This window comes from Epinephelus fuscoguttatus, linkage group LG4, assembly GCF_011397635.1.
Source record: "Epinephelus fuscoguttatus linkage group LG4, E.fuscoguttatus.final_Chr_v1".
In the NCBI taxonomy this organism is placed as follows: Eukaryota; Metazoa; Chordata; class Actinopteri; order Perciformes; family Serranidae; genus Epinephelus; species Epinephelus fuscoguttatus.
The window spans coordinates 20,933,607-20,946,267 of NC_064755.1; the positions used below are offsets into that span (position 1 = coordinate 20,933,607).

At 39.6% G+C, this 12,661-nt stretch overlaps 1 protein-coding gene across 1 annotated transcript; it reads left to right on the forward strand.

The window, feature by feature from the left end:
• The first annotated feature begins 359 nt into the window (after positions 1-359).
• Positions 360-12,392, forward strand: LOC125887352 (ubiquitin-conjugating enzyme E2 H-like). Its single transcript, XM_049574097.1, has 7 exons — positions 360-674; positions 5,113-5,189; positions 5,387-5,461; positions 5,560-5,599; positions 5,926-5,978; positions 8,382-8,510; positions 9,852-12,392. The coding sequence occupies exons 1-7, from the start codon at positions 622-624 to the stop codon at positions 9,974-9,976; spliced, it is 552 nt and encodes a 183-aa protein (XP_049430054.1). The 5' UTR covers positions 360-621; the 3' UTR covers positions 9,977-12,392.
• Positions 12,393-12,661: the final 269 nt, after the last annotated feature.

Consider the following 12,661-nt stretch of genomic DNA (forward strand, 5'->3'; position numbering starts at 1 on the left):
CCACATTAAGCGTGGGGTAAGAGACTAAAATTACTCTGTTTGTATTAATGATTCATATCATTCTTGGACACACTGCATGTGAAGAAACAACTTTGGCCTCAAGTGTTTCTTTCAGCCTTCCACTTCACAGCCTTCCAATTTCATCATAGATATAAGCAAGATAGAAATGCACGCACCTTATCTTTAAGCACTACTGGACCAGACTCATATAAAACAAGTCAGACATGCATCCCATATTTAAATGGCGACTATAGTTTTTGCAGGAATGATCCCAGCACTTTTATTTACTGTCATAAATATAGACTAACAGTGTGATTGTGTTTCTGTGTAGTGCACTTCTATACCTGAGCCCCTCCTCTCCTCGCTCTGGTCGCTGGAGGTTGATGTCACTGGCAGAGTCTCTTCAGGACAGGACACAACTAGGTAATGCTGGCCAGGGAAGCACTCAAGATCCACTGAGAGGAGGAAAAGTGGGCGATGTTGCAGCTAGGATCTTGTTTATGGACACCGTGGGAAGGCTGTAGATACAGTCCAGAGGGCTTATAGGTAATTTCAAGCTGAAAGGTTGAGGTAGTCTCATCGCCGCAGTATTTTTAGATCACTTCTGAAAGGAATACAAAAATGTCGTCTCCAAGTCCGGGCAAGAGGCGAATGGATACCGACGTGGTGAAACTGTATCCTTTTCTCAACATAAACAACCTAAATAGCCAAAACAGATTGGCTTGTTTTATACTCATTGTCAGCTCTTAAATGTTGATTAATTGTAGCATTTGTTCCCGATGACCGATGTGAGGATGTGTATTATGTTGCTGCTAGCTATGTGATATTAATAGATTCTGTAAAAAAAAGTGTAACGCTAAACACTGACGTTAATGGGTAGCTGTGTGTCTAACGTTAGATTCAACGGTTGGACATACGTTAGCTAACTAGCTCACTGTAGCAGGAAGCTAACACACAGTTAACGTTATTTGTTTGAACTCAGTCGCCTGTTAGCCAGCGTTAGCTTGCTAATACATTAGCAATGCAGCTCTTGTTTGTACCAGTCCAGAATTAGCAGCGGAATCTGTCGCAATATAACGTTGGATGGAAACTCTGCGTTAGCTTTGAACGTTGTTAGCATTAGCTCGGAGGCGATAAGTTAGCCTGTTAGCCAAAAATATGTGGTCCATCCGGACTGACAACACAATATGAAGGATTAGCGAAGAGCATTTTACGTTTTAGACGCGCTTCTTTGAACGGACATGATTATTTTTTTATTATTTAGCAACGTTAGCGTCAAGGTAGCTAGCTGTGTAGCATGCTAGCACCAAGAGAGAACAAATAAGGTCGATGCAGCCTAACAGAGACGATCTTTGATAAAATGACAAAGTCAACGGCTAAATAACGTTACATTATTTAACGTTAGAAAAAAACGGAAACCAGATTTTAAAATTTCTTGCATTTTAAATTGTTGCCCAAATATAAACACACATTGCAAATTGCAGGTAAACAAAACATAAATTATATTTATAGTGAATAAGCACGGTTGACGTGTTTACCACAAATTATATAATAAAAAATAAAGCCAAATTATGATTTTATCTATTTAAACGATGCTAAATTAAAGGGGTGAGCGAATAATATATTATCATTTTAATTACATTTTCCCTCAACACTCTTTAAGGTGTCACGTCACATGATGTTATGTTACAGTGTGTTTACATCAGCCTGCTGTGGTCTTACTAAAATAAGTAATCGTCGAGTATTTGTGTATTATCTCTAATTATTTGCAGTTATCAGCCGAAGTTTGCATGAAAGGATTTCTGACAGCGTGAGCTGAATTGTTTTGTTTTTGTCCTGCAGCGAGATGCTGCCCTCTGATTGGTCAGCCTGTTACCATCCGGAATATGGTAGAGGGCGGGGCTTAATACACAGCTGATCGAGGAACAACAAGCGTGCTGTGAGGGGCACATGCAGCGTGATGGGGGCTGGGAGCATGCAGTGTGTATATGGCAAGGAGTCGGCTGTATAGGGGACTGAGGCTGAGTGGGTTAACAAGTTGTTACCAGGACCAGGGCTTTTTAAACAGACAGACAACTCGTGCTGAAACAAGTAGTATATTCATTTTTTAGTGGAGCAATAGAATATTCATTTACAGTTCATCACAATTAGGATAACTGTTTGAGTCATTTATCAAGTGAAAATGTTAAACATTTATTGAATCCAGTTTCTGAAATGTAAAGATTTCCTGTCTTTCTCTGTTTTTATTTTATTTTATTTTATTTTATTTGGTAAACTAAGTATATTTGGGTTTTGGGTTCTATGTACAGTCAAAATAAGCAATTTTAAGAGGTCACCTTGGCCTGTGGTAAATCATGAACAGGATTTTACACCATTTTCAATCAATTAGAAAAGTTACTAAAATTTGAATTAGAAAATAAAAATAATCATTGCAACAGATGACATAGATATTGAGTGTAGCTTTAGTCCTTTTTAATTGAGTATGTTAAATGGAATAATTTCTAATTATAAAATTGGTATGTCAAGTAGTCATGCCATGTTAATTTTGAATTAATGAAGAAAACTTTGTCTTGCATGCCTCCACAGAAAATGGCAAACATAATGATTAATTGATTGACTGGGAGCCACATTTATCAACAGCAAAACTAAATTAAAAAACCTGTTTACAAACTCTCAAACAACTTGTGCAGTACAACCCTAGTCTCATTTACCCAGTTGTATGCTCAGTACTTCCTAATCACATGCATTTTTGCTAAAATCTTACTCTTCAAATACTATTACTACAATACTACTATACTATTCACTAACTGAACTGAAACTTATCCATGCTATCTCTCTCAGAGCCAAACTCCTACGTTTTGGGTTTTGTTTATGTTTTTTTTTAGCAAAAATACATGTGTTTGGGAAGTACTGAGCATATGACTGGATAAATGAGACTTGGATTATACTGCACAAATTGTGTGAAAGTTTGTAAACAGATGTTTTGACATAGTTTTCTTTGTTAAATGTGGTCCCTAATCAGTTAATGAATCAATAAGCTTTCTGTTTTCTGTGGAGGCATGTGAGAAACGCAAAGTTTTCTTCACAAATTCAAGGTAACACGGCATGACTAACTGATACACAAATGGTTATTTTGTGGGTGAAGTATTAAGTTTACTGTTTTTAAAAACCTTTGACCTCAGGCGCCATTGATGAATAAAGACTAGCCAAATGTGCAGAGTATTTGGGTTGAAAGTAATTTTTTAAATTTTTTAAAATTTTGAGTTTTAAATAAAAATATTAGACGTATAAGCAGTCAGTTTAATAATAAAACATATTTTATTTAATCTTTACATCAACAAGTCTTTGAGCCTATGATTAATTCATTATAATGCTGATGATTGTCAGCCTGCACTTGAGACTGTCAGTAAGACCTATATTAAACGTGTGGTTCTCTCAGGAGCTCGATGTAACATGCTCAAGTACAGACAGACTTAATGATGCTGGGGTAAACTGGTATTCTTAAAATCATTTATGTACTTTGGAGAATATAAAGGCAGTGCTGCATGGTGATTAATAACATAGTACATTTTTATCGTAGGCATGATCATGGACACTGTCGTCTGTGAAAAGATGCACAGAAAGCTTATTGTTTTGTTTTATTGATGCCATCATAAAGTATGGATGAGAGATCTAAGAATAGATAGTGGGAATCAGTGAGGAAAACATGTTAGGATCCATCAGTTCTTGCTGGTGTGGATCTTGTTTTAGCAGTTTCCAAACCACTGTTCAATGGGAGATTCCATACATAGTTTCATGTAGTGGCTTTAAATCAAATATGTCAGATTGAACCACTATGACAGAGGACAGACTATTTTACTGTCCACACAAGAGACACAAACATCAGTGTACGTCCAAGACGCACATTGGGCTGGACCAAATGTTTTGTCGTATGGTCTTATGCAGATGTTGTCTTTTTAAAGTGTAGGTAAAATGAACAAATGGTGTTAGAGCTGATGAACTCAGTGTCATAAGAACTAAACTTACAAGTTAAGGAAAAAAACATACGACGTTGCTTTGTACTGTGAGCTTTTCTTCAAACTAAAGGTTTTCCCTTGGGTAGTTACATTACTCTTGAGTGAGCATATGCTTGGGTTTCTATGGAAAACCCTTGGGGAAAGGCATAAGAGAGAGATGCACATTTTTACAAGTCCACATCTATAGCAGATTTTATTTTAGGACCCGCTGCCTCAGATCACATTTAGAGCTATTCTATCTTCTTGCTCAGTGGTTTGCAAACCTTTTCCTTCTGAGTGACTGAGCTTTTTAAACCTTTTTTTCTCTGGTTTACAGTTATTTCGCCTGCTGGCAAGCTACCCAGAGTTATTATTGTGCTCCAGCAGTTTGGCCAAATTAGCATCCTTGCGTTACCTTGGTTAGATCGTTAAGGTGGAGATGACAGAAGGATTTATGACAGGATGATGAACAGTTATGTCGTGTGGTTTTTGCACATTTTTTTCTACATCTGTCATTGTGTCAGACTCTCACAGACTGGATACGCCCGACCTTTGTGTGGCTGTCAGGCAGTTGACTTGGTATCATGTCTCTCTCTGTCACCACAAGCTGTGATTATGACACATCCTTCCCACCCAAGTCACCTCCCATCTTCTCCAGCCTCAGATACCTGCAGAACAGATGAGTCGTCCTCACAGCGCAGCTGAGTGACGGCAGCACAGTTATGCTTAATGAACTGAGCCTTTTGTGGGTGTATTTATTACAGAGAATACAAGTTTGAGTTGGACAGCTGAAGCTCTGTCTCCTCCTGTATATTAAGAAGAGTGAAGGTGATATCAATTGTGGTCTGGTTGTAAGAGTGAAAGCTATCGACATGTTCAATGAGTTACTTTGTGCTGAGTGTGAGGATGTTTTGCCGTACAGGGGACCTGTTGTCCGCTGGTCGGCTATGTCTGACACTGAATTATTGATCTCACAGCTGTGGCTCATGTTATTGATCCAATGTTTGACCTCCGCCCAGACAAGTTCACAGCCTGTTTTTATTGAACATGTGTTTGAATGTCCTGCCTCTTCTGCTGCCTGTGTTTTGGGTGTGCCTTTTCCTTAACCAGACGTCAGCATTGAGAGCAAGCATGAGGTCACCATCCTCAGTGGACTGAATGAGTTTGTGGTCAAGTTCCACGGACCGCCTGGAAGTGAGTTTGAATATGCAGATTTTCCCATTGATTTACACTCTTATTGACCAGCATTTCACCAGTGTACTGTACAATATATCAGCATCCAGTCAGTGTTCTTTGTGAGTTAAAACATTCATTTTAATGTTCTGGATAAAACCGTTTTGTCTGACACTGTTTTAGTTTGGGAATATGTTTCAATTGATCTATATTTTCAGCGGCGTACGAAGGAGGTGTGTGGAAGGTCCGAGTGGACCTACCGGATAAATACCCCTTCAAATCACCATCAATAGGTATGAAATATTTCTGCAAGTGCTGTGGCAAAGTCTTGAAATCTCCATAATAAATCTAACTCGAAGATCTATAAAGCCTGCCTCTTCTTTTGTCACAGGATTCATGAATAAAATTTTTCATCCCAACATTGATGAAGCGTAAGTTGTTTTCAGTGTTTAGATATCACTCTGCAGTGACTATCTCCATGAAGTATTGCTTTATATAATAATTGAATTAGTTAACATGACAAAGAGTGATTTAATTTTAATGACAACAACCTGGGTGTTGCATGCAAATAAGTTTATAATTATAAATGTTATTGCCTGAAGCCTATCTTCATGTTTGGCATATAAGAAATGATTCATACAGTGGAGGAAAAGCTGATGTTTTTTCCCTGTTCATGTCACACCGCACTCCTCCTGTTTTGCTTTGACAACCTCTGCAGGGCTGTTATATTGTACTCACAGTGCTGTTTCTTTTTCAGGTCAGGAACCGTGTGTTTAGATGTTATTAACCAGACATGGACAGCTCTCTACGGTAGGTCACAGCCACAGCTCTCACTGTGACGGCTTTGTTGAACTGATCAACCGTGATAGCCAATAAAAAAAACCCCACACAAAGCGAGCAGCCTCTACAGCAGCTTCAGGCAGAGCATCTCGGTTTAATCAGCTTACACTTTAGTGATAACTGCTGCTTGTATTGAGGTCACGCACTGATAGATAAGAAGGTCCTGAGGCTGAGAGGACTCTGAAGAGAACGTGGTGGACACACTCACCTGGAGGGGACTTTTCTCACTTTGTATCTGTTTGTTCAAGTGAAAGTGAATGTGTTGGTGAACCTAACACTCTTCCAAACCTCTGTCGATCAGTGTCCAGATTCAGTCTTTGGGCCTTTCAGTTATAGCTCATTTGATCAAGCTGTGAAGCTTAAAACACACCGGCGCTGCTGTGGTGCGGCGTGTCATGTAAAGCGCATCAAGTGCTGCCCCTAGCTTTGCACTGCAACTCGTTAACAGACGTCCACACAAAGTTAATACTACATTTACTGAAAGATCTGTACCTCTTCCACCTCTGCATTAGCTTAAAATCCTGTGCGGAGAGCCCCTAATTAAACTTGATTTCTCACCTGAAGAGCTGAACTCCAGAGCTATGACTTGCCAGGCAATATCTTCTGGACCATGGTCTTTATAATGATGGGATCGTGGGTCATTTAGCTCAGGATATTTCTTGACCTCAACAATGAGTCTCTTGTCATCTAGTCTTTGTCACACACGAGACAGCAGCAGCTACAGTTTACTTTATGCATCCGTGGTGAGGAGAGGAGTCAAGCTGCCACAGGAGCAGAGAAGAAGAGCTGCTACGTGAGCTGGTATGTACAAGTAGAGTGGGGGAGAAATGCGTTTAATTCTGGGGGCGGCGAGGCTGGAAATAGGACAGTGGCTTAAAGTGCTGTGCGTCTAGTTGCCGCCAGTGTGGGATTGTACATTGACAATGATAGGGGCGCCATTGGTGTGTTTTGGCCTATCATATGATAGTTATTGCAACAGTGTCACTGTTTCAAAAAGTGTAATGGGAAAGGATGCGCTGTTTTAAAATTTAAAACCATCTGTGTTTTAAAGAAAAAGAGAGTGAAAGGTCTGAGATTTACATCAGCTGACGAGGGACAGCTATGTTTTATTTGTTTCTCTCAGGTAGACATTTGTTGTGTATGTGAAAACACCCTGATAGGTATTTGCGTATTTTGTGGGGGTGGTGTATCACCGCAGTAACGAGCAGTAAACACAGATAATAATCTTTAGCTGTGATGACTAACAGACTGAGCAGCTGACAAATATAAGAATGCAGTCAGTAATCTCATCTAAATCTTGAAAAAAAATTGAAATAGCGTCACGATTTTGTAATGATGTTGTTAAAACATCCTAATATTCAATATAGTTGGTTTCAACATGATATTTGATTGATGTTTATCCCTGGAGAAAATCCGGTACTTGTTTAATTCTAACACATAATGGTCCTCCTCAGCTGCAGAAGAGACAAGACACAACAACATTCTCTGTATTTGCACAAATGTTACCTAAAGGGTATTTTTATGCTTCAGCTTTACTTTCTTATATTTTTTAATGTGTAACTAAAGCCATTGTGTGTTGCATTCTGAGAACTGCCAAAGCACTGGTGACCTACACTCATCAGTGTGCTTGAACGCATCCTGTGTAGGCACAGACAGCACACTGAAGCTGCTGCTGTTAATGTGCTGCTCATGCTACAGCTCCTGTCTAGACACAGTGTTAGATATTGATCTGTTTGTCGTTTTAGCTACAGTACATAGTATATGTACATTCACAGCAAGGTTGAAGTTACTATAAATTTGAATAAAATTCTTTACTCACGCTTTCAGTGCTGAGACTGATCATGCCTGACCAGAAAACAATACAGCTGTGCAGCTATACAGCTGTTTGCATTGGACATTTCAATACAACAGAGACCTCTAGTGGATCATGATGAAATGACTCAGTGTTGGAGTAATGACAGCTCATCCAGCCTACTGATGTTTCTCAGCAGCTATGTTGTTCTCTGTGTAGGAAATACTCATTGTTTTGTAAGATTAAATAATCTGATATTTTTTGATTTATGTTGTTGAGTTTTGGTTCAAACTGTTTGGACGCACCAGGTGAGTTTACATATATGTGTAGGCAGGTATAGGCCAGGCGGGCACTGGGAAGAGCTTGTGGTTTTTTTTACCAGTGCAGGAGAGGCTGCAGACGCCATTGTTCTTTGTTTGTTTTCGTTGAAATGGTAAAATAAACCGTATGCAGCGTCTTGCTGTCCTGGACAATGAACGTATTTTCCCTGTGTAAGATGCCTTCTGTTAGTTCCCCCGTGGCTGTTTGATTTTGAGCCATTACACTCTGTTCTGACTGATCTTTCTCTCCATGTCCACCAGACCTGACCAACATCTTTGAGTCGTTCCTCCCTCAGCTGCTCGCCTACCCCAACCCCATCGACCCTCTGAACGGAGACGCAGCCGCCATGTACCTGCACCGGCCGGAGGATTATAAACACAAGATCAAAGGTAGCACAGCGGTGACTCACACCGAAAATCTGAAGTGGTGGATGAAAGGTTTAGATACAAAAAATATGTTTATGGTTGGCGTAGAGTACTCTGGTTTTTCTTCTCGATCTTGCTCAGTCCCAGAATGCAATGTGTGATTTTGCAAGGAGCAACTGTAGCTACTTAAGCTAAAAGGATTCAACACACATCGTTGAAGCCTAAATATTATCATAAGCCATGTCAGACATGTTTGCAACCTGCAATTAAAATACAGTCTGTAATTCAGTTGTTAAGTTGTTTATATCATATCAGAGACATGCAGAAGGTATGTGTGCATATGAATATTAATGTAAACAGATTATGTTTTAAAAACACTGGGACTTTTACTTGTTTGTAATGAGTAGATAATTTAATGAGGACCAGACTTGATCAGCTGACAAAATGGTCTCAACTCAAGGTTCACACACTCGCAGCTCAAAATCCAGATGTTTCCAGAAAATCTGCCAAAGAAAATGTGTACCCATTCACAACTGATATGTAAATATTATGTATGTAGGAGCTGGTTCATTGAGATAAACTATTTTTGTTGCTGGTTCTTTACACGGATGCCATTTATTCTAGAGGAGGAGGGCGCAACAAGATGATGTAATAAAAAGAGCGCCAGTCAAACCTCATTGTGCAAAGCGATGTGGAAATTGTGAAGTAAAATATGGTCTTAATGTTTCACATATTCATTTGAGGAAAGTTACAGTCTCCTTATCACTCCATGATGATCTGATGTTTTCATATGCCACCATCAAATGTGTCATGTATGCATTTTATTTTTTATGGATACACCAACTTTTTCACCTCAGCCAAGGATAAAATGTATTTCTGGTGTTTTGTTTATTTATTTTGCACAAATTTGAAATGTGCATAAAAACAGGTTATGAAAACACATTTTTAATGACACTTTTTTGGCAGATTAAATTTGCTCATTTGACCTGGAAATGGAAATGTACAAACTTTCCATTAGTATCTGCAGGACTTCTCATTCTTGTTGAATTAAAAGTTAAAGGTCCAGTATATGGGATTTAGTGAAATCTAGCAGTGAGGTTGCAGAATTGAAACTTCATAGGAGACCTAGATGCCTCTAAATCCTACACACTGGACGTTTAAGCTTAATACATTAATTTCTGAAATATAATCATGGCAACTCAGTCTGCTGATGAAGAGTGTGTGATTTGAAAGCGGCCGAACATGTGAGTAAGTGGACTTTGAGTTGAGATCATTTTGTCCACTGGTAAAACTATGACTGCAGTTTATCCATAGCACAGTTACGACACCTTTCTCGCCCATGACCTCCTTGTTTGTCTTTTTTAGAGTACATCCAGAAGTACGCCACAGAGGAGGCTCTAAAGGAGCAGGAGGAGGGAGGGGGCGACTCCTCTTCTGAGAGCTCCATGTCAGACTTTTCGGAGGACGAGGCTCAAGACATGGAGTTGTAGTGAACGGGAAGATCCCGTCCCCTTCGCCTCACAACAGACTGTCATTTCCTAAAGAGCAGAAACTCAGTACTATATTCATATTTAAACAAGACAATTTTTTACAGCAACACAAGGATTTTTATTGCTACACGAGGATTTGCAGTATGATATTGCAGAATATTAACCCTTACTTAGGAATTCATGACCACCTGCCCTGTCGCCCTCCTCTTCACCCCCAAGAGCCTTTTAAAATCAGAAAGGAGATCATCAGTCATTTCCACAATTTTCCGTGGCATCGATCGAGGCTTTCACACTGCTTGAAGTCCAGACTGAGCATTGAGCCCGACGCAGGAGGAAGGAGGGCTCAAGTTTTTTTTTTTCTTCTCTTTATTGGACACTTTACTCAACATCGGACATCTGACAGAGTACTGCAGCATGACAATCCACGATTCCTGAGCGGTCCCAAATTTAAAAGAGCGTGGATTCCCATTTTGTTTAACGTCACCTTTATTTTTTTTGACACTGCTGCCCCGAGGAGTCGCCATTACAATCATCACTTCAGAGGAGCTGAAGGCCACAGTGCGGTCATGTGTTCATCGTGTACAGACTGGCGTGGCTGCAGACGGCCTCTCTGACTGGACAAACCTGCTGACACGTCACACACACGCACACACACACACACACACACACACACACACACACACAGTCAAACTACCAATGCATCAACCATGACAACGCCACAGCATGTGTGTGTGTGTCTCTAGGTGTGTGTGCGTGTGTGTGCATGCATGAATGTAATCCAGGGAGAATCATGGTGTGTTACAAACCTGTGTTGAACTGACCCCTGAGCAGAAACCATCAGAGAAGTCTCACAGTCCTGATGCTTCTCCTCTTCAACACCCATCTCCTCCTCTTCCTCCTCTCCGTTTTAGGAAAGTGTTTGTCATTCTCTGAGTATCTTTGTATATTGTGGCATGACACAGACGTAAAGTTGTGTAGGGCTTTGTGGAGCTGTAGAAATGGGGAGGACGCCTGTGCGCCGGGCAGGTTCGGTGGAGATTATCCAGGTCCTTGTTGAATTATTGAACTTATTAACTTTGCCTATTGCTTGTGTTGAACTATAATAGGTGTTTGACTTGCGTAGGGATAGTTAGTTTTTTTTGTTTTTTTGTTTTTTTTTGCGGGTGGTGAATCCTATCATAACGTATTGTTTGATACTTATATAATACACTAGTTTTAAGACTAACTGTCCTGTAAAGATGAGGAGAATTAATACATCTCTGTCTGTGGGATGACTCTTTGTTGAATCAAATCCTTCACAGACATGTTGCACCCCTGCTCCACCTGCACCCCCTTCTTATGCAAATGTGTCCATCAAAGATGATTTACGTCGTCAGACAGAAGTGCTCTTTGTTTCAGCCATTCGACACAGTCGCATTTACTTTGTCACGCTGTTGAAGGCCTGTTGCTTTCAAAAATAGTGGGACCAAATCTAAGGGATCTACGAGCTTAGTTTCAGAACAAATCCTCCTCAGACTGGATTTGGGGATAAAGAGTTTTCACCGACGTGAGAAGATAAATGTTCCTCGAAGTGTCAAACACTAGAGTGGACGTCTCAGTTTAGACCAAATTTAAATTCAGACACAAGAGTTTAAAGCTTCAGTCCTGGTTTACCCCCGGAGAGAAGTTCAAGTTGTGTTAGCGCCTGTGCAGAGGAGGTGTTCACCAGAGCAGTGACAGTTTACTGTTAAATTTCATGATGGTACACTGGTATGTGTTTCAGCGCAGGCTTGAATCTTGATGCATGTTTGTAACGTGCACTCATTGCAGATCAGGTTGTGTCCTGCATTATTTCTGGAAGGAAACAAAAATGTAAATCTTAGTTTATCACCATTAAAATGGGCTATTTCTTCTTTGGAGAGAAATTGATTATAATCAAACATTTAACTGGTAGCCTACTCCCTTTATACGTTTTTAAAAGTGATATCAGGATCTCTTTGAAAAGGCTTAACCTTCATTTGAGAATTAATACAAGTTGGTAAAACTAGCATGTTGCAGTTTTTTTGGACAAGATGAAAAAATGTATTTGTTAAGCAGCCTCGTTAAAACGGCTCTAATTAGCCTCGGTAACCAAATATATGCTGTTGTAGGTCCAAGGACTACATGATGTCACAGTCATTTGTCATTTGCAACGAAAAACAAACCACTGTCCAGGCTGGATCATCTGGATTCATCAGTGTATTCTGTATTTTTTATTAATGAGACACATATATTTGATGCCTATAATTTTTTTTGTTTGAATGTTTTTATTTTTGTCTTTTAAGCCCTGTTGTCCAGGATACAAGTCGAGATATCCCTGATTTTTAAAAAAGCAAAAAATGAATAAATGTGCTTCCCTTGTAACTTGAAGAAAGAAATAAACAAAACAAAAAATATATGAACTGTGTCAATATGTTGCTACTGTGTCAGACATTGTGTCAGATCTTTCAGGTACTGAGGTATGAAACCAATTTTGACAATTAATTCTTCGGATTTCCTTTTAAAACCCCCTGAAATCGGAGCTAACTGGCTTGATTTCTTTAAAAAACATGGGAAGAAAGCAATGAGCCACTAAAGAAGAAATGACCCGAAAAATTAGCAAGAAATTAATAAAAAGAGAAAATTAATCCTTTAAAACCTGGAGCGACATCATTTTTCTTGTGCTGC

Coding starts and splice junctions, on each gene's coding strand:
- LOC125887352 (XM_049574097.1), top strand. CDS start 622: ATGTCGTCTCCAAGTCCGGGCAAGAGGCGAATGGATACCGACGTGGTG. Junction 675..5,112: donor GATACCGACGTGGTGAAACT/GTATCCTTTTCT, acceptor ACCAGACGTCAG/CATTGAGAGCAAGCATGAGG. Junction 5,979..8,381: donor GACATGGACAGCTCTCTACG/GTAGGTCACAGC, acceptor CATGTCCACCAG/ACCTGACCAACATCTTTGAG.